Source organism: Papio anubis, chromosome 4 (assembly GCF_008728515.1).
Source record: "Papio anubis isolate 15944 chromosome 4, Panubis1.0, whole genome shotgun sequence".
NCBI lineage: Eukaryota > Metazoa > Chordata > Mammalia > Primates > Cercopithecidae > Papio > Papio anubis.
The window spans coordinates 30,110,224-30,130,531 of NC_044979.1; the positions used below are offsets into that span (position 1 = coordinate 30,110,224).

Genomic DNA, 20,308 nt, shown 5'->3' on the forward strand with positions numbered 1-20,308 from the left:
GTATGTGCTTCAGAGACCTGTGGGGGCACTGACTTCATGCCCAACCCCGTGCCTGGGCAGAAGGCCAGGAACCATCCCACCCTCAGGGATGCAAACATGTGACCATCAGAGAGAGGCTGCCAGGAGACAGTACGATCCTGGAGGGCAAGGACCATGGCTTTCGATCACTTCTGTATCTGCAGTGCCTGGGACCCAGCGTGGTATACAGTAGTTGCTGAAGAAATAATAGCTATGTGCTAGGAGCTATTGAAAGGCCTTTGAATGTTAATTCATCATGTCCTTTCACAAGGCTGTGAGACAGATACTACTATCTTCATGGTACAGAAGAGAAAATGGAAGCACAGAGAGGTTAAGTTACTTGCTCAGGGTCACACAGTTTGAAAGCAGCCGGGCTGGAATTCAAACCTGCGCAGGCTAATTTGAAAGACTGCTCTTACTCACCATTCTATACCCTCTTGAAAAAAAGAGGGATCTTTTTCTACCCTTTTCTACAGACTCTTGAAAGAGTGAAAAGAAAAAAAAATATGTTGGTTGTAGAATCGAAAGAGAGCATTTAAATCCAGTTTCTTATTTTATCAACTAAGGACTAGAGAGGAGAAGGGATTTGTCCAAGACCTTTGGCACTAGCAGTTACTAGTGGAGCTGGGGTTAGAACCCAGGTCTCCCAGTGTCTACTCTCAGGAGCTTCCTACCTCACCAGTTTGTCTTGGAAGACAGCAATCAGTGCCCTCCATGGTTTGTAAACTGACTTTTTAATGGCATCAGTGTCTGCTGGGCTTGGGATCTGGTGGAAAGCAGACCTCTTATTTACCTCCCCAGCCTTTCCTTAACCTGGTCAGGCTGGCTTCATAGGGCAGACCTGAGTTCTTCAGGCCTCGGCAGCCTGGCCCAGCAGGAAGACATTGAAGCTCACCAGGAGGCGAGCAGGGAGTGTCCCTGGGGGAAGCTGCTGAGGCCAGTGCTCAGGAACCAGGGCTCTGTCTGAGGACCAATTCCACCGGGGCCCGGTAAGGGCCATGTGGGTGTCCAGTGTGAATGTTCTGTGCTTGTATTTCCACCTAAATTCCCAGTTCTTTGGCAACCTGAATACTGAACATTGTCAGAGTAGTTTTTCTCCCAAGGCATTTGTTCTGGATCACTAATGTCTGGTATATATCATTTTTGATTCAACATATTTAAAACTCATTTTCCCCCCAGACAAGACAAATAGAATTTGTAGCTTTCCATATGGGCTTTTCAAAAAGATTGGTACTGGGACACACTGGCTTCCCAGAGTGGTGTCATTTGATTAGCCCTGGTGTTCTTCCACTTATGGGGAGTGGGTAATTGCAGTTATTCCAAGTGGGAGATGGTGTGATTGGGTTTTTCTCCTATGGGGGAAAAACAAATCCTATCAGATAGATGAGTTTCTGGCATCTCCTATTCTTCTTTGCTGCAGGATCTTCCAGAATAGAAGTCTCCCAGCAGTGCACATCCAGGAAGCATCCAGGCCGGGTCAGGCAGGGTTTAATAAGCACTGGGCCTTTCACCTGGATGCTGGGAAGGTGCCTGGACCTGTGAAAACCCCAGGGTGGGGTCAGGGGCCAATGCAGAGGTTTCCCAGAGAGCTCTGGGGCTGGGTCACTTCCCTGCTGGCCAGTCTGTCATGCTGAATGCCCAGGACTTCCACAACGAGTCCCAGAGGCGGGATGACAGGGTCGGAGTCAGGGTCCACTTCTGTAGGGGTTGCCATTTACCCGGTTTGTTAGGACACAGGCAGAGTGTTCGAATAGAGAGGAATGCCTGGAGGCTCCTAGGATCACAGCAAGGGGTGTTGGAGGGGGGGATTCTCGGCTTCTCAGAGGCCCTTCCATGACAGGAGGGACAGTGGAGATAGCACCTATACTGGTGACCTTGCTCTCTGCTTTTCTCCGGTAATGAGTCGACTTTATGGGTCACGTGGAAACCAAGGAAGACCGCCAACCATCTCTTTAATCAGGATTTTCTGTGCAGGGTTCAGGCACGGAGAGAAAAGGCAAGGATGTGGGAGGAGAGGAGAGTCCCTGGAAGGAATGCCCGCAGTATATCAGCCTGGAGTTTCCATTCAGGAAATTTCCCCAGCCCCCCAGGCCCTACCAAACTTGCCTCCTCCCTAATGACAAAGCCCCAGCCCTACCTGTAGCCCCGGCCACCAGCCCCTTTGAGGAGAGAAGGTGATGGGTAGGGTGAGGAGCTCCGTGGGAGGACTGAACCAAGGTGTGGGCTCCTGGGCACCCGCCCGTGGTCCAGGCCTGCAACTCCCAGACCTGCCTGTGGGTGAGCCTGCATGCTGACATGCTTGGCTGGGCTCTAGCCTTGGCTATTGGTGGCCCAGGGTATGTGTGTGTGTGTGTCCCTTTGGAGCTATGTAGTTTGTGTACCAAGATAAGAAGGGAGCTGGGGAGTTAGCCCTGATGAGCTTTGTAACAATAAAGCCTTGTCTTGTTAAATAAATCAAGCTTTGAATAAATGCCTGCTTATTCCTTGCCAGTATTTTCCTGCTACCTAAGGCAACATAGCTCTGTATCTTTAACCAGTCACTTAACCTCTCTGGGCCTATTTCCATATCTATAGAAAGTGGATATAATACTATTTGTTCTCCTCAACGCTGCTTATTGTAGAGATCCAATATAATAACGTGTATGAAAGTGCTTTATAGATGGCAAGGTGCTGTTCTGCTGTAAGGAATCCTTCTGATCATTATGCTTATTGTAAAGCAATCAGAACAGCCATCCCTACAACATAAGGTGTCAGCAACATGACCTCCATCATGAGGGAAGAAAAAAAGAACAAATTTCCCAGTGGAAAAGAGTGACCCAGACAAAGCAGAAAGACCAGTAAAATAACCCCAATGAGAGGAATAACAATTTGGATAACTTAATATCAAGTCCCAACCCACTATAACCAGTAACAAAAATGTTCTTCATTCTTATCAGAAGCAGTTGTCAGAGCCAAGGACAATCACTCCACCCTTTTCTAAGTCCAGGGTCAAACATTATTTTTTATTTGAGGCCGTGTGGTTGAAGTTAAGAGCCAGTCAGAGTTGATTTTGGTTCTCAGTACAAAAGTAAAGGGTCAAAGGGAGTGAGTCTCTTCCTTCTCTCAGAAAGAAATCCAGACTGGGACGAGGTTCCAGAAAGCTGTCAGGAATCAGACAGGCCAGGAAAGAAAGGCTCAGAGCATTCCTGGAGGGAATCTGTTGTTTCTCCCTTCCCAAGACCCATTTCTCCTGCTTTTTGGTAACAGACCCTCTTTTCCTTTGGGAAACTACCCTATCCCCATTCTCATTCCAAGTGCAATTGACCCCTTCCTTGCTTTGACTCAAATCTAACCAATCAGAGTACTGCGTTTTCCTGGCCCAGTGATTGCTTCAGCAATAGACATGTGATTCAAGCCAGACCAATGAAAGTCAGCTCTGGGACTTTTACTGTAAAAATTAGGAAGGAGCGCTCTTTTTCCTGGGGAGTTGCCAACCTGGAAGGTATAGGCCTGGAGTTTTTGATGGTCGCCTTTGCCACTGTCTAAGAATAAAGCCAATGTCAAAGGAAGCAAAGCTGAGATAGAGAATTATTCCTGTTGACATGGTTTGAACACTGGTTCAACTGCATAGGAAAAGCAAGGCAAGTGAGGGTAAGCAGGTTTAGGATTGGCTAGTTTGAGTAAATTCAGAGGGCTCTGGAGCATAGGGGCAGGCTCTAGTTGTCTGGTACCTGGCCCTGGGAAGATTAGGGCAGGGGATAGTGGCCCTGAGAATGGCAGCCCAATAGAGGAGGTGGTTGGGGTGTGGGCTCTAGATTGGTTGGTCTGCATTTGAAAGGTATGCACCCCTTGAGCTGTTTGCTATCTCTGGGAATTAGCTAACCCTGGGAGAATTGGTCCCTGAGGTAGCAGTGAGGTCCCAAGATGTCAAAGCATCAGAAAATAAAGGAAAAACCAAAAAGACCAACTAATACAGCTGGAAAGGCTGAGGCCTCTCTCCACAGGGTCGCTTATCCTCTTGGAGGCCAGTCTGGGCTCCTTCGCATGGTGGCTGAAGACTTCCCTGCAGCGAGAGAGGACAAGCCCCCACAGGCAAGCACTTTTCCAACCTTTGCTTATGTCTTGTTTGCTGTTGTCCCACTGTGGCAAGCAGGTCACGTGGCCAAGCCCAGTGTCAGTGTTACGGAGAGCCTACCTTGGGAGTGGACACCAGAAGGCAGGAGTCACACCTGGGCGCCATTGCCACAGCAATCTGCCCACAGCCTCCCCCAGTTGGCCCTTCTATCGGACAGTAGTTCTGATATGGAGACTAAGTCAAAGCTTGCCTTCTGCCACATTCCACCTGCTGATCCCCTAGCTCCCTCCAGTCTTGTCCACATGACAAAACTTTGGCAACCATGTCTGGCTTGGAATCCTCTAAGTTGACAGACTGCCCAGCATTCCACCTCCCCTCATACATCTTCTTTGTACCCAAATGCAAAGGGGACATGGGGCATCAGCTCTTGAGGTTAGAGACCCATTCAGCCAACAGGTTGTACCTACTTGGTGCCAGGATCTAGCCTAGGTGCTGGGGATCTAGCGGGAAACAAAACAGACCAAAAGACAATCCCTGCTCGCTGGGAGCCTACATTCTTTTTTTTTTTTTTTTTTTTTTTTTGAGATGGAGTTTCGCTTATGTTGCCCAGGCTGGAGTGCAATGGCACAATCTCGGCTCACTACAACTTCTGCCTCCCAGGTTCAAGCGATTCTCCTGCCTCATCCTCCTGAGCAGCTGGATTACAGGCTCCCGCCAGCACGCCTGGCTAATTTTTTTGTATTTTTAGTAGAGACCGGGTTTCACCATGTTAGTCAGGCTGGTTCCAAACTCCTGACCTCAGATGATCCACCTGCCTCGGCCTCCCAAAGTGCTGGGATTACAGGAGTGAGCCACTGTGCCCAGCAGAGCCTACATTCTTATTGGGGTAGATATTAATTAAGCAAATGTACAAGTAAAATATATGAAAATGAAGAAGAGTGGATGGGGTGAGGAACAGGAAAACAATGACTATGATTTTTTTTTTTTTGAGATGGAGTCTCCCTGTGTCACCCAGGTTGGAGTGCAGTGGCGAGATGTTGGCTCACTATAACCTCTGCCTCCTGGGTTCAAGTGATTCTCCCACCTCAGCCTCCCAAGTAGCTGGGATTACAGGTATGCGCCACCACTCTTGGTTGATTTTTATATTTTTATTAGAGACGGAGTTTCGCCATTTGGCCAGGCTGGTCTTGAACTCCTGACATCAGGTGATCCACCCGCCTTGCCCTCCCAAAGTGCTCAGATTACATTTGTGAGCCACTGCACCCAGCTCTCATGGTCTCCTGGAGACACCCAGAAGCCAGAGTTCCTTCCCTCAATGTAGTCCTTGCAGGAAGAGTGACCTTCAAGGCCTCAGCACCCAGGGCTGAGGTCCAGCTGCCACAGCATGTCCTGCAGAGACCCCTGCAGCCTGCTCAGGGCCACCACCTCCGTGGAGTAGAGTGAAGCTTCCAGGACATCCCCCAGGCTCTCCAAGGTCTCCAGGCCACTGGCCAAGGGCAAATGGCAGCTCTTAGAGAAGGCCAGCAGGTGAAGAAGGTCCCGGAGATTCTCCAAGTCGTTGGATATTTGGATCACCTTTCTGGAAGGCAGATTGATGAGGATCTGTTGGTAGATTGCCAGTGTCTGGTCCATCTGGGATAAGGTCAGGACGGGGTGGAGCCCAGGAATGAAGTCCAAACCAGTGACCCTCTGTTTGGAGGAGACCGACTGCTATGCGGGAGGAAGAGGGAGAACAAGTGCTCAGCACGTGGGAGGAATCACTCTCAGAGCCTTCCACCTTCCCGTGGCATGGAGGGTCATTCTCTTGGCTGCCTCCTTCCACCCTCCCTCACCACTTTGGCTCAGGCCCTTGTATCCTGTGCCCAGGTGACTGCCAGATTCCTGCTCTTCCCACACCATCCTTCCCTCCACTTCCCGACTTTCTCAGGTCATTCCTGTCTCTGCATGGCCTCTGCTGAAGAATCAGCCGTGGTTTCCTGTGTCTTATTTAGTGGAGTCTGTTCCCCAGGAATCTGAGGTCCTGCACGAGCACCCCCACCCCCTGCTTTCTCTAGTCCCTTTCACCCCCAGCCGAGTCCTCTCTCCCAGTCAGCTTTTCCAGGCAGTCCCTCCTCCTTAGAGATCAAGGTCGTACCCTCAGTGAGGTCCCCAACCCTGCTCCAGTGACTCCAGTTCCGGGAGGGCTCTCCCCATCCATCTGCCCACAGCACTGAGGCTGACACCTCCGTGGTGACTACCCTGGGCTCCCGTGATATCGTGTATTGACACCACCCCAAGTTGGGGCCCTCGGGAGCTATCACGTGCAGCCTTGCTGAGTGGCTAATATGCCCAGCTAATTTTTTTTATTATTTTTGAAAGGAGACAAGAGTTTTTCTCTATAAAATGCCCAAGACTCTATCTAGTTCTGAGCCATCTTTGCTTCTGGACACCTAACTTCTCCTTAACTGCCCAAGACCACCATGAGACACCCACAATGACCAGGCGATGTCTCCGGAGAGCTGCATGCAGGGAGTAAAGAGGATTCACCTGCTTTAGCTAATTTAGGTCTCATAACAACCTTGTGAATAGTGTGTGATATCCCTATTATCCAGATGATGAAACCAAGGCTTAAAGACATTAAGGAACTTGCTGAAGATACCACAGACATCAGAAATGTGAAGATTCAAACTTAATCTTCCTAATTTCAAATACAGACCTCATCAGGAAAATAGCAGAAGGTCTAGGCCTGCTGGACCCCAGAGAAAAGACCAGGGTGGGCACTGACTGCTATTTGCAAATCAGTAGAGGGTTGAATGTGAAAAAGGGTAAACTCGCTCTTTTGGGTATCTTCGAGAGGCGGGGCCAGAGATCAGCTGGAACTACAAGAACCCTAATGACAAGCACATCTAGAGATGGGATAGAGGCCCCGAGGAGACGCTGCTGGGGGTCTTGCACTGCCATTGGGCTGCAAGGAATCTCACCGCTCCCTCTAGTCGTAGGCACTAAGATTCAAGGAAGTGAAGTCAGGGAGGAAGGTGAGCGCAGAAGGCAGGGACAGAGGGGAGAGGAAGGAAAGAGACAGTGGCTGTGGCTGCATGTGGCTCAGCTAATCTCTGAGGCCTGGGTTTCCCCTTGGTAGAGTGAAAATAAGCACTCAAGGCCTCATGATATCAGAGAATCCTATGATTTTTTTCTTATTTTTAATTTTTTTTTAAAAAAAATTAGAGATAGAGGTCTTGCCATGTTGCCCAGGATGGTCTTAAAGCCCTGGCCTCAACTGATCCTCCTGCCTTGGCCTCCCAAAGCTTACAGATGTGACCCATCATGCCTGATCAAATCCTAAGATTTTTATTTATTTATTTATTTATTTATTTTGAGACAGGGTCTTGCTCTGTTGCCCAGGCTGGAATGCGGTGGCACAATCATGGCCCACTGCAGCCTCAACCTCAGCCTCAACCTCCCCAGCTCAGGTGATCCTCCCATCTCAGCCTCCCCTAGCTGGGACCACAGGTACACACCACCATGCCCAGCTAATATTTTTTATTATTTTTGTAGAGATGGGATCTCCCTATGCTGCCCAGGCTAGTCTTGAACTCCTGGACTCAAGTGATCCTCCTGCTTTGGCCTCCCAAAGTGCTGGGATGACAGGTACAAGCCACCACACCCAGCCCAAATCCTATGATTTTTTTAAATGGAAACATGTAGCAAAGTCAAATGTTCTTGGGGTGGTTTAGAATTAGAACCACTCACCCATGGAATCCCAGCAGGTAGAGGGGCCAAAAGAAACAACCAGAAAGAGTGGAGCCCTGTGCTTTCAAATCCTTCTCAGCTTCCAGTAGGTGCCTGGCATTCAGGAGGCATTCAATAAATGTTTCTTGGACTATCTGGGTCCAGGCCCACCAGGAACCAGTGCTAGGCTGGCTGCAGTTCCACTTTGTCCCCTCAGACTCTCCTTACCGTGTGTGAAATGTCATTGATCCTGGTGACAATTGTCTTGATGAGGGTTTTGGTGTCACTTTGGACTTTTTGGATGGGCACAGCTTGGATGTAGAACAGATAGGGCCAAAGCCACAAGAATCCCCACAGGGGTCTCCAATACATTTTCCTTCCCAGGATGTGCTTCTTGGGCCTGAAAACAGAAGGAACCACACATTGCAAGGAGCTGGTATCTCAGAATACATCCATCTGACCCATTACCAACCACATTACTGGATGGGGATGAAAATCAGCTTTGCTTTTTGCCCTGGCTACCATCCCCTCAAAGTCAAAGACAATTCATTATCTACCTATGTATTAATGAAATACATCCTCTTAGGAAGAGGATTATTGTCTGGTCAATAAAACCACCGTGAGGTATCCTGTAGACCACAGAGCTGTGAGGCCAGGGTGTGATCAAATGGACATGGTAGGGATGATGTAGACTTCATTGCGTGCTTCAAGGGAAAAAGAACAGATTTTTAAGGCCTGGTTTGAACCCAGTCATTTACTCACTGAATAATTTTAATTTACAAAATACTCCACCTTCATCCCTGTAATATACCTATCTCTAGGCTTTTATGAGGATCAAACTAGATAATGCATGTGAAAGGGCTTGAAAGTGTTGTGAAATGTGCTCTATCATTACCCTGTCGTTAGCGATTATGCTACTCACCTGTCCTCTGCATTTCTCTCTCACAGAAGCTGATACTCTGTGATATCCTTTACCACTTGCTTCCTTACTTCCTTTCTCTCCCACCCACTGGGAGCCTGAATCCCACTAGCACTTACCTTCTAAATAATATGTCAGACACAGTGCTCGGCACCGAGGATGCAATACTGAGCAAGAGATGCTCTCTACCCTTGAGTGGCTTACAGTTTAATAGGAGAAGCAAACAGGTCAATGGGCCATTCTAAGCCAGGAGGAAAGAGCTTTGCAAAAAGGGCAGGTACGAGATACCACCAGAGCGCACATGGGGCTCCCTGGAAGAAGTGTCTCCTGAGCTGGGGATTGGACTGAATATGGGCTACTAAGAGTAGAAAGTGGTTGCCATAGTAGCTGAGAAATCAGGGGGCATAAAGACATGGCAGCGGGAGAGAGCATAACACATTCACCCAGAACGCTTGAAACTTCCAAAGTCTTGGAACTGTGAATTCTAAAATTAAAATAATATGCAGATCCTTGATTAAGCAGCAAAGTTTTAATGAGATACATGAGGCAAAAGGGAATAAAGTTAAATGTATGTGAGTCTGTGGCCAATGATCCATGCTAAGTATATGTGCATGAGCCTAATAATAAAATGTAAGTAAATATTAGGATGAAGGTTCTGGAGATGGTAGTAAAGTTAATCTCCGCTTTTCATGTTCTTCGTCGTCTGGGTCTTGATGAAAACAGGTAATACATTTTCTGTCCATAGATGGCAATATTAGTAGGTTTCATTTCTGGCAATACAATAAAAACAAGCAGTCTATCTATATATTATTTATAATGTTTGATCAAAGCCATGTTTTTTTAATCTGAATTTTACAGAAGAGAAAAATATGGGGCTCAGGAAGAGGAGTCAACTTGCTCAAAGTCAAACAGGTCCATGTCAGAGTCAGGATTCAGATCCAGAGAGCAGGAGTGCAAGCCACCCACCCCTCCAGCCCCTCAAAGATTTAAGGAAAAGCCCAAATCACACCCCAATTTCCAGTCAAGGGCATCTGCTGGGAACATGGCATTTGGAAATGAATACCCTGCTCTGGAATGAAGCTATGGTATTGTACCCCCATCTCAACTTCAAACATGAAAAGTACCATGTATCAAGTAATTTGGGAAAAGGCAAATTTATGTCTTAAAAAAGTAAAACTTCCTCTATTAACTACTTGTTACCTGAGTAATACACCAAATGTCTGTGTAACAGAGTTAAATAGTGCTAATCCCCAATACGATTTCATGAAACCCTAGCAGAGATGGGCGGGTGTAGTGATTAGGCTCCGAGGCTCCAGCTCAGGCTCCACTCTTGTTAGCTTTGTGTCTCTGGGAAAATTGCTTCCTTAAAGCGTCCTTTCCTTTCAGCAAAATGGAGCTAACACCACCACCTGGCTCAAAAGGGTAAATGAGATGAACCTGTGAAGCCCCTGCTCATGGTGTGCATGTCCAGAGCAGGGTGAGGGGAGTAAATTATTATAATTACCAGGCAGGGCTTGAAATGCTGGGCAACACTACCTGTAGCCAACTGTGAATCAAGTATTTGGCCCACTGCCTCCCACAGGCTATCTCAACAGGGTGCTGGTGTCTCTGGGTCTTCCCCATGCCGCACAAGATCAGCTTGCCTCCTTTTCTAAGATTCACGTGTTGATGACACCCTCCTACTCAAGAGAATTTATTACCAGATTAACTGTGGTCATAGTCACTCTCATATAATGACCATCCTCTAATAACTAAGTGGAAAAACAGTTTTATAAGCCGCCTCTATCACCACGGATAATATGCTTCAGTGGATGCTGGAAATAAATTGTGGTTCCTTGAAAACATGGAGCTGAGAAGCTGCCGCTGAGTAAGGCTGCCTAATAGGAGAGGCCAGGTTTAGGGGAAACCCATGAGGGTCTGCAGAGAGAACTGGTAGCAGGTCCATCTGAGAGCAAAGTGCTTGCAAGAATCTGCCCCACCAGCACACAACACGTAACACAAATGCTCATACACACATCACATACACACATCAACACAGATCACCCCTTTAGTAGAGGCTGCTAGTCTTTCCCAGTATCTTGTCTTCCATTCTTCCCCAGTCATAGAAAACTCCAAGTCTTAGGTAGGGATATGGCCATCTAGAATAACTACTTTACGTCTCAGAGTCTCCCAACTAGGTGTGGCCATGTGACTAAATTCTGGCCAGTGAAATATAAGCAGAAGTGTCCTGTGCCAGCTCTCAGGAACCTGCCGTGTGCCTTCGTCTCTTCCTTTTTCATCCCTTGCTCCATTCTGATGCCTGGACTGTAGATATGGTAGCCAACGTTCTAGCACCATCTTGAACCAGGGGGATGAAGGCCTCACCTTATCAACAGCAGGGCAGGGAGCTGCAGGAGCTCGGTTCCTGAGGTTCATGGAGCTGAGATGCCATGCTGGTCTTGGACTACCTATCTCTGGACTTGTGCTGGGTGTGTGTGAGAGACATAACCTCTGCCTTTTAAAAGCCACTGTTCTTTTGGGTCTCTGCTAAATGCAGCCAAACTTAATGCTAACCGACTTAATGCATGCCAACATGGGCATCAGAAAAGAGTGGGCATTAAGTCTTCCTTGGTTCACCTGAGTCTTAGTACCTGGGTGGGGCCTGGCCATGGCCCGACATGGGAAAGAAGAATGACTGGGAGGAGGAGGAGCAGGGTTTAGGGACAAGGAGAGGAGGGATAATTCAAGGCAGCAAATAGTTGGTGCAAAAGTAACTGCTGTTTTTGCCATTACTCTTAAAAACCACAATTACTTTTGTACAAACCTAATACAATTTCATTGAGCATAGTGCCTGACACCCCATAATTACTCAATATAGGGTTGATGGTTGGCAGCTAACATGTATTGATCGCCCACTGTGGGCCAGAAACAGACATGAAAAAGATATGGAACCACAGGAAACTGGAATCAGGAGTGGGAAGGGATGGGGCAGAGGCTGATGGCTTTCCCAGGGAAGCCTAGGTAGTGTACACAGTATTTGATTTTGTCAACTACTTACATAAGATATTTGTTAAAAATATAAGTAAAGAACAAAACTGTGCCCTTAAGCAACTGGTTTGGGAATTTACATATGTAACTTCAGTGCAAGGAAGAACATTTATTTATTTATTTATTTATTTATTTAGAGACGGAGTCTCGCTGTGCTCCCAGGCTGGAGTGCAGTGGCGTGATCTCGGCTCACTGCAAGCTCCGCCTCCCGGGTTCACGCCATTCTCCCGCCTCAGCCTCCCAAGTAGCTGAGACCACAGGCGCCCGCCACCACGCCCGGCTAGTTTTTTGTATTTTTAGTAGAGACGGGGTTTCACCATGTTAGCCAGGATAGTCTCGATCTCCTGACCTCGTGATCCACCCGCCTCGGCCTCCCAAAGTGCTGGGATTACAGGCTTGAGCCACCGCGCCCGGCCAGAACATTTATTTTTATTTATTTATTTTTGAGATGGAGTCTTGTTCTTTACCTAGGCTGGAGTGCAGTGGTGTGATCTCAGCTCACTGTAATCTCTGCCTCCTGGGTTGAAGCAATTCTCTTGCTTCATCCTCCTGAGTAGCTGTAATTACAGGCATGCACCACCAGGCCCGGATAATTTTTTTTTTTTTTTTTTAATACTATGTTTCCCTCTTGTTGCCCAGGCTGGAGTGCAATGGTGCAATCTCAGCTCACGGCAACCTCTGCCTCCCAGGTTCAAGCCATTCTCCTGCCTCAGCCTCCCAAGTAGCTGGGATTATAGGCGCCTGCAACCATGTCCAGCTAATATTTTGTATTTTTAGTAGAGATGGGGTTTCACCATGTTGGCCAGGCTGGTCTCAAACTCCTGACCTCAGGTGATCCACCTGCCTCGGCCTCCCAAAGTGCTGGGATTACAGGTGTGAGCCACCATGCCCGGCCTCATTTTTTTTGTATTTTTAATAGAGACAGGTTTCACCATGTTGGCCAGGCTGGTCTTGAATTCCTGATCTCAGATGATCTGCCCACCTCGGCCTCCCAAAGTGTTGAGATTACAGGCGTGAGCCACCGCATCGGGCCTGAGCCAATGCGCCCGGCCAAGGAAGAACATTTAAACAGAAGAAATACCTTGGGTGACTCAGCAAAGAAAGTCATGATGCTTAAACTGAGGAATGCTAGAGTTCCTCAGAGCTGTGCTTGAGTCAGAGCACAGGGCCCTAGGAAAGTGGCTAACCTCTTTGGGACTCAGTTTTCCTGGCTATCAGATGGGGATGATATGAATCATAATGCCACCTGTCGCTGTTATGTGGCTGAAATGAGATAAAGCAGGTAAAGTGCTAACTTCTTGCCTGGCACGTAGCCAACCCCAATGCCTTAGCTGTCATCACCATTATTTCCAGCAGAGGAATCAGGGAGGCATCATGGAGGAGGTGGCATTTGATAAGGGACCTGAGAATGGGTAGGAATTGAGTTTGTGAAGGTGGAGGAGAGGGCAGCCCTGGCAGAGGCAGAAGAACACAGGTGGGTTTAGGAGATGGCGGCTTCCAGCTGACACCAGGATGAGGAGTGGGGGAGGACTTGGGCTGGGATTGCAGGGGCAGTGGGCACCAGGTATGGAGACAAAGCTTTTCCTTCTGCACCCTGAGGAGCAAGTGTTTTCAGCCTGGCTGACTAGAAGGATGGAGATGGAAACTAGGAGACACATGAGGAGAGGTTTTGGAAAGAGGTGGTTGGGCTCCTGCTGATGTCCTAGTACTGGCTGGACATGTTGGTGAGCCTGTCCAGCTGCCGCTTGGAATTGGAAGTCTGAGCTCAGAGACAAATGGCTGCAAATGTAGGACCCAAGGGCCGACTGCAACTGGCAGGAAAGCACGGGGAGAGTATGGGTTGGGGTGAAAGAAAGGCCGCGGTCAGCTGTCTGCTTGAGCTGTAAAACCTCTCTCCAGAAGTTTCCAAAGCAGTTTTGAACATTTAGGAGCTGCCATTTTCTTTGAGTGAAAAGATGAGCTGATGAAATGTTGATACAGCATCATTCTTTCCTCTGAGAGCTACTGGAGCAGATCCTGGAGAGGAGAGGGGTCTCTAGGCAGGTGGTGGGCTCGCAGTGGGCGGTGTGCTCATTTGGGACGCAGCCTGCACTCTGCTATCTCCCTCACAGCCGGCTCCTCTCTGCACTCCCTGGGCCACCTTCTCCACAGGCTGCCTTCCTTCTCCTTTAATCAAGGCCCTGCTGCCCCATCTTCTACCCTCATCCCTAGCCATGGGTGCCCTGGGGAAGAAATGAGAAAAAGTAGAACGTGGAGCCCCTGGGGCTGCACGGATGAAACGTGGCTGGGTGCGGTGGCTCAGCCTATAATCCAGGACCTTGGGAGGCCAAGGCAGGAGGATCGCTTGAGCCCAGGAGTTCAAGACCAGCCTAGGCAACACAGCAAGACCCCATCTCTAAAAAAAAAGAAAAAAATTAAAAATTAGCTGGGTGTGGTGGCAAATGCTTGTGGTCCTAGCTACTGGGGAGGCCAAGGTGGGAGGTTTGCTTGAGCCCAGGATGTCGAGGCTGCAGTGATCATAACTATGATCACACACTGCACTCCAGTCAGTGTGACAGAGCGAGACCCCATCTCTTAAAAACCAAAACCAAAAGAGATAATGAAACAATCTCAGTAAACAGGGCAGCAAGAGAGGCTTATATAATGTGCCATCCACCCCACCACAAATTCTGCTGTCTGCCTCCACCTGGGTCCTCTGCGCCAGCCTCACTATTACTCATCCTCAGGTGGGCCCTCAACCCCATCCCCACTTGGTGGTTGTGTGCAGGACCCCTACCCCACCCTCCACCTCCTACCTCCCTAAGAAGCTGGTAGCCTCTAGACCTGAGCTCCATCACCTTCCCGCCATGGCAGGGGACAAGGCAAATAGAGGCAGACCCTCCATCCTGGGGACCTCAGTGTCAAAGTGGGAGTTGAGATGGGCAGAGATGTCTGCTGCTCTCTAGATCCAGGCTGGAGGGCCTCCTGAGCCAAAATCAGGCCTGCCCACAGCCTTCTGATAATAGCAGTGGGGAGAACAAAGCGAGTCTTTGGTATGCTACTGTGAATTAAATTCAGGTAACATGGTATTTACTGTTAATTATAAGGGAAAAGCTTTAGCTAGTCTGAGTCCTCTCCCTATACACATTCTCCCATGGGACCCCCTCCTGTTTTCCCCTCCCACCCTTCCTTCCTTCCTTTCTTCATAACTTCCTTTCTTCCAACTCCAAGTTGGAAGGGACCTGGGGATGAGGAAAGAACAAAGGAGGAAATAAAGACAGTGAAGTTTGGATCTTGGTTCTCCAAGTTGCTCAGAATCTAGTGGAACAGACAGAAGCTTGAACAACTCATTTTAACACAACCTGGTGGAGCTTATGAGGGAAGAAGCATAGAACCCAAAGAACAAAGGGGAAGAGGGACTCTAGGGACGGGAGGAGAGCTTTGAAAGGGAGGCAGTATGTGAATTGAGACCTGAAAGACAGGCATTCCCCAGGGAAAAGAGGTGAAGCAGGGCATTCCAGGCCAAGCTCCGGAGTTGGGGAAAGCCATGGTTGGTTTGGGAGAATTCACTACGGTAGAGGGGTGGAGTGTGTGAGGCTGGAGAGCTAAAATTTGAGGGACTTAAGTCTGTTTAGTAGGGACCTGCTGGGAGATCTAACCTACCCAAGGCACACATACACAGACACACACACACACATACACAACCCTTGGTGGCTATGTCTGCATTTACACTCCAGCCCCCTTGGCTACAACTGCCAGTGGTAGGCAAGAGACGAAGAGGCTCTTCTCTCCTCCCTTTCCTCCTCCATTCCTTCTCCTGACCCTGATTGGGTCAATCAACTGCTCTCTTAGGAACTTACAGTGGGGCTGCAGAAAGTCCAGTTCATCTCTGTTGAGGGCTCAGAAGCTCTAGGGTAGCCACATTTGGCCTCATGTGCATGGGACAGCTGAGAGAGACCAGAGCCCACATAGCCACTGAGAGCCGGAGTACGGTCACCACCTGTGCTCCTTCCTAGCCTTCTTTGTGGTTCCTGGGTCCTCGTGAGGCCTGGTGGCTCTCCCCGTCCTTAGCCTTCAGGGTGAGATACTCTTTTCTTATACTCACTTGGATAGCTTTCAACTTTATAGATCTATTTTTCATTTGAGACATAGATAGATACATGTAAGAGAAATAAGTGTCAAGAAATAAAATTCACCCTTACCATGGGTAATGCACTCTTGAGAGTCTTGGCTCTTTTTTCAAATGTTGATCACAATATACAATTTGAAAAACACAGGGCCAGCATGAGCGATTTTCTCTTGTTTGCAACCAAAAGCCTCATTTGAGAAATCGTGTTAACATATGTAACCCTCAGACAGGGTGTGAGTACAGGGGTTACATTCTTTCTGTTCATCAGAAAGATCTGATCTCATCAGAGATACAGATAGGTTTCTACTCCTGTGTCAGCTCTAATCTTGTGTGTGTGTGTGTGTGTGTGTGTCAGGGTCTTGCTCTGTCACTCAGGCTGGAGTGCAGTGGTGTGATCAAGGCTCACTGGAGCCCCGACTTCCAGGGCTCAAGCAATTCTCCCACCTCTCAGCCTCCCGAGTAGCTGGGACTACAGGTGTGCACCACCACATCAAGTTAATTTTTGTTTATTTTTTTTTTTATAGAGATGGGATTTTGCCATGTTGCCCCGGCTGGTCTGGAACTCCTGGGCTCCAGTGGTCCACCTGCCTTGGCCTCCCAAAGTGCTGGGATTATAGGCATGAGTCATGGTGCCTGGCCTCTGATCAGTTTTTGAGGCTCCCTCGAGCTCTGTGTGAGGGGCATCTGAAGTCTCCAACGAGACTCAGAAGGAGAGGCTGCCCTGATCAGTTAATGACACGTGTACCTGTTCCAGCATCTACCACAAGCCTGGAACACAGCAGGGCTTCATTAAATATTTGTTGCATGAATAAATGAAAGATTTCCCATTCTCGATCTGCATTGGCTAACCAGGGTAACCTAACTCCTCAATGGTTCACTTGCTCCCATCTTAAAGTCACATCCTAGAATTCACTTTGGCCCAGCAGGAATTCTTATGAGGTTGTCTTAATAAAGACAGAAAATGCTTCAGTGTCCAAGTCTCCCTTTCTTGGGGACCTTGGTCTGCTTCCTGCACTTCCTATGTGCCCTCTAGCACCCAGATGGGCCAGGATTCCCTTCAGCTTCCTAAGCTCTGCTCCATCTTGACTGTCATCCCTAGGTACTCCCTCCCATGGACCCATTCGTGAGCCTGGCTCCTGCTCCTGCACTCTGGGACCCCTGCCCTTCTCAGAGACCCCTGCTCTGCCCTCCCGTCTTCTCTGCGGTTTCTCTTCTCTTCCTTGGCAACCCCCCCAGCCTGGAGCACCCCAGAGCAAATGTAATGTACACCCAGATGGAGACTAAATCTCCTATGGTATTAGTGAAATGTTGGTATGGGCATTGATTATAGATTCCATTCCAGAGAGCTAACAAACTGAGCAGGAAAGACGGTAGCATGCTGTCTGCTAAGCAACAAGGCACATCAGCTGTCACATGTGGAATAAGTGCAAAGGAGTCTGTGAGCCCAGACACCAAGTGTGTTGTTTTTAAGCAGAAACAACCTCTCTGTTTCTCTGAGACAAATGTGTGGACGAAGAATTTCAAGACTTTCTGCCAACCGGCCAGAATGGAGCTGCGGCTGCCAGACTCCTACCCCGGTGGGGATGGGGTAACTGACTGCCAGAGAATTTGGCTCAATTTTCCTTTAAATCACACCAGTGCTGTTCACAGATGCACAAGACACAAGGACTCTACCTTCCTGGAGCCCCTCTTTTCTCCTTGGCTCCCACGCCCCTGGGGGTTCTAAGTGGGGGTGGGACATTGACCCAGGTTCCGTCGTGGCCACCTCCGCACTCTGCATGGGCCACTCAGACGTGTGAGGCATCTGCCTGGGGCTGACGGGCAGGAATTCATTGCAACTTCCCTGGCTCTGTCCTTGGCACTTGGAGCCATTTCCTGGAATGGAGGGGGAGGAAAATATTTCCCCAAATACCAAGAAGAGTTATTTTGGGTATAAAATGTACAAAATATGAGGAGGATGCTCCTTTAGCCAACATGGAAAAGTTCCCCTCAGCCCAATGTCCACAACTGCTTGGGAAGGGAAAGAACCTGAAAGCATCCACTGTTTGTCTCTTGCTTTGTCTCCCTGCCTAAGTGAGAGGGATGATCAGTGTGGCCTTGTTTCTAAGGGCATTAGAACAGGAGCACTCACGTTGCTAGAAGCCTCCATATTTGGTTCTGCAGACAATCCTAATAGGAAAGAGATTGGGAACACTCCCTGGTTCCAGCTTCCCATGGCCCAGCTCAGAATCCTACAGAACAAACACAACTCCGGCTGCCAGAGGTCATTCTGCACTGCAAAGGAAGAGAGCCTGTGCTCCTGGAACGGTACCACCAAGTCTCTGCTCTTCGCCCACCTCCCCAAAGATCACCCTTCCAACAGAAATTAATCACCTCTTCCAAGTTGCTATTCTGAAATGACAGCCAGGCTACTTGTCTCACTTGGACCTAACTGTATTTAAGGAGTCACTTTCCCAAAACACCACCATCTTTAAACTATAGAAACAGGAGTGTAAAGGCGAAGGTGCTCACAGTGAAATCCAAACCAAGCGCAGACTGAAGGAAGGCTATAGGTGAGCCTGGTGGGCCAACAGCGCGTATTTAGCAGTCCTGGCTAGAAGTTCGCTAATAACCAGTTCTGAACCCCAAGGACACCTCATTGTATGCATTGCAAAGAAGGCAATTTGCATGGCTTTGAGGACAGATCTGGTGAGACCCTGCACAATTTCTCTGGAAGATTTTTGAGTCTTCCTGACACTTGTTTCCCCCACCTCTACTCATCATTGCCTTCCTCCTGGGCATTGGCCTTATACAGCCCCTCCCATTCAGAAGTCAGGAACTTCCCTGGAAAATGAAGCCTGAATTCCTACTCGCAGAGCAAGGCAATGTCTAGGTCTGAGACTGATCACTTGCATCTGCTTCCCTCCTACCCCCAAGTTTATCTCCTCCAGACCGGGGTGGGACACCCTGATCTTTGGGGATGTGCCCAAGGCAATTTCCAGTGCATCTTAGCTCTGCGAATGCCACGAGGTTGGTGGGTCTGACAGTCTCCCAGGGACCTGGCTGGTTCTGCAAGGTCAGAGCCCTGCCTTTTGGGCACCGGCACAGCCCAGCAGCGAATCCAACGCTCCTCCAATCCCAGTAGCCTTCTCTCTGGCTAGAACTCGGTACAAAGCTATCACAGTCCAGAACTAAGCCATCCCTCCTGACTCAGTTTCCCCGGGATCCAGAGTGGGGTGGGGCGCTGTGGCCTGCCAAGAAAGACCAGCAGAGAAGGAGGAAGGAGCGCGCCGGGGCCTTACCTTGCAGTCGCTGGCTCCGCGATTCCTCCGGGGCTCCATGCCTGCCCGCCCCTCTTATAGCGGCCCTTCACAACTTGCGCAACTGCCCTGCAGGCCCCGGGGCACTCCAAACGCCAGCTTCCGCCCCGCCCCTCAGGGTAGCGAAGTGCGGGGCGGCTGCGAGCCCCGGGCCCGCAGTGTGCGCCTCGAGGGGCCTCGAGGGAGGGCCTCGGCTCGCCAGGAGCCACGCGCGCACCCTCGGGTACCTCCCAAAAATTTGGGGTTGGCTGGCAGGAGCGAGAAGTCCTCGATGTCCCGCCAGAGGCTCTGGCGCGACTATGGCGCAAGGATCGGCCCCTCGGGAAGGTGCGGGGCGCGGCCGGGGCGGGGGTGACTGTGAGGGGCTCCGTGGAGCGGGCTGGGGCATCCGGTGGCGCCCTCGCTGGCCCGGGCGCGGCCTCCGGGCGGGAGCGAACCAGGACTCGGCCCCGACGGCCCTGTAAGCCCGGGAAGCCCAGTGTTAGAGGGAGCGGCCGGCCTGCGCCAGGTGCCCCCACCCAGAATGGGGGGTTGGGGGGTTCTGCAGTCCCACCCCTTCTCTGGCACGCGGAGAATCGAGTTCCAAGCCTTAGGGCAAGTTGTCTCTGGTTGGCACCCAAGGGAGTGCATGCTCTCTGGAGGACTCCAGGCGGGCACTGCGGCCTTTGGGGACGCTCTGGACTCACTGTGGGTCTCCATCCTCAACCCCGTATTTCCTATGTACACAGTGGGGGTTGCGGGGGTGGTCCCAGATGTAGCCAGGTTTTCCTCATCATAGCCTGTGAATGGGGTGGCAGGCTTGGTTCACCTGCATCGTTTGCAGTTCCCCGTTTTACATGATGGGTTTGTTTTGTTTTGTTTTATCCTTGGGCTTCAGGGATGAGGAAACTAAGCTCCAGGGAGGTTAAATGACTTCCCTTAGAATCTGCAGCTGGTAAGGAATAGCGATGGGCTGGGAACCCAGGCCTATTCTGGTCCCCACTGCGCAGAGCAGCTCCAAAAACAAACCTCTCCATTAAGAACCAACCCAGCCGGGCCTGGTAGCTCACGCAGGTAATCCCAGCACTTTGGGAGGCCGAGGTGGGTGGATCACCTGAGGTCAGGAGTTCCAGACCAGCCTGGCCAACATGGTGAAACCTCATCTCTAGTAAAAATACAAAATTAGCCAGGTGTGG

General features: G+C 49.6%; 1 protein-coding gene across 2 annotated transcripts; it reads right to left on the reverse strand.

Annotated features, from left to right (window-relative positions):
- Positions 1 to 5,247: 5,247 nt before the first annotated feature.
- LEP (leptin) lies at positions 5,248 to 19,811 on the reverse strand. Of its 2 annotated transcripts, none has more exons than XM_009203819.4 (3): positions 19,116 to 19,811; positions 8,009 to 8,180; positions 5,248 to 5,779 (listed from the first exon to the last, which is right to left on the reverse strand). In XM_009203819.4, exons 2-3 carry the CDS (start codon positions 8,150 to 8,152, stop codon positions 5,423 to 5,425), a joined length of 501 nt encoding a protein of 166 aa, XP_009202083.1. In that variant the 5' UTR covers positions 8,153 to 8,180; positions 19,116 to 19,811; the 3' UTR covers positions 5,248 to 5,422. The 2 variants fall into 2 exon arrangements, with proteins under 2 accessions (XP_009202083.1, XP_003896595.1); XM_003896546.4 differs by having other exon boundaries at positions 5,248 to 5,782; positions 19,116 to 19,806.
- Positions 19,812 to 20,308: the final 497 nt, after the last annotated feature.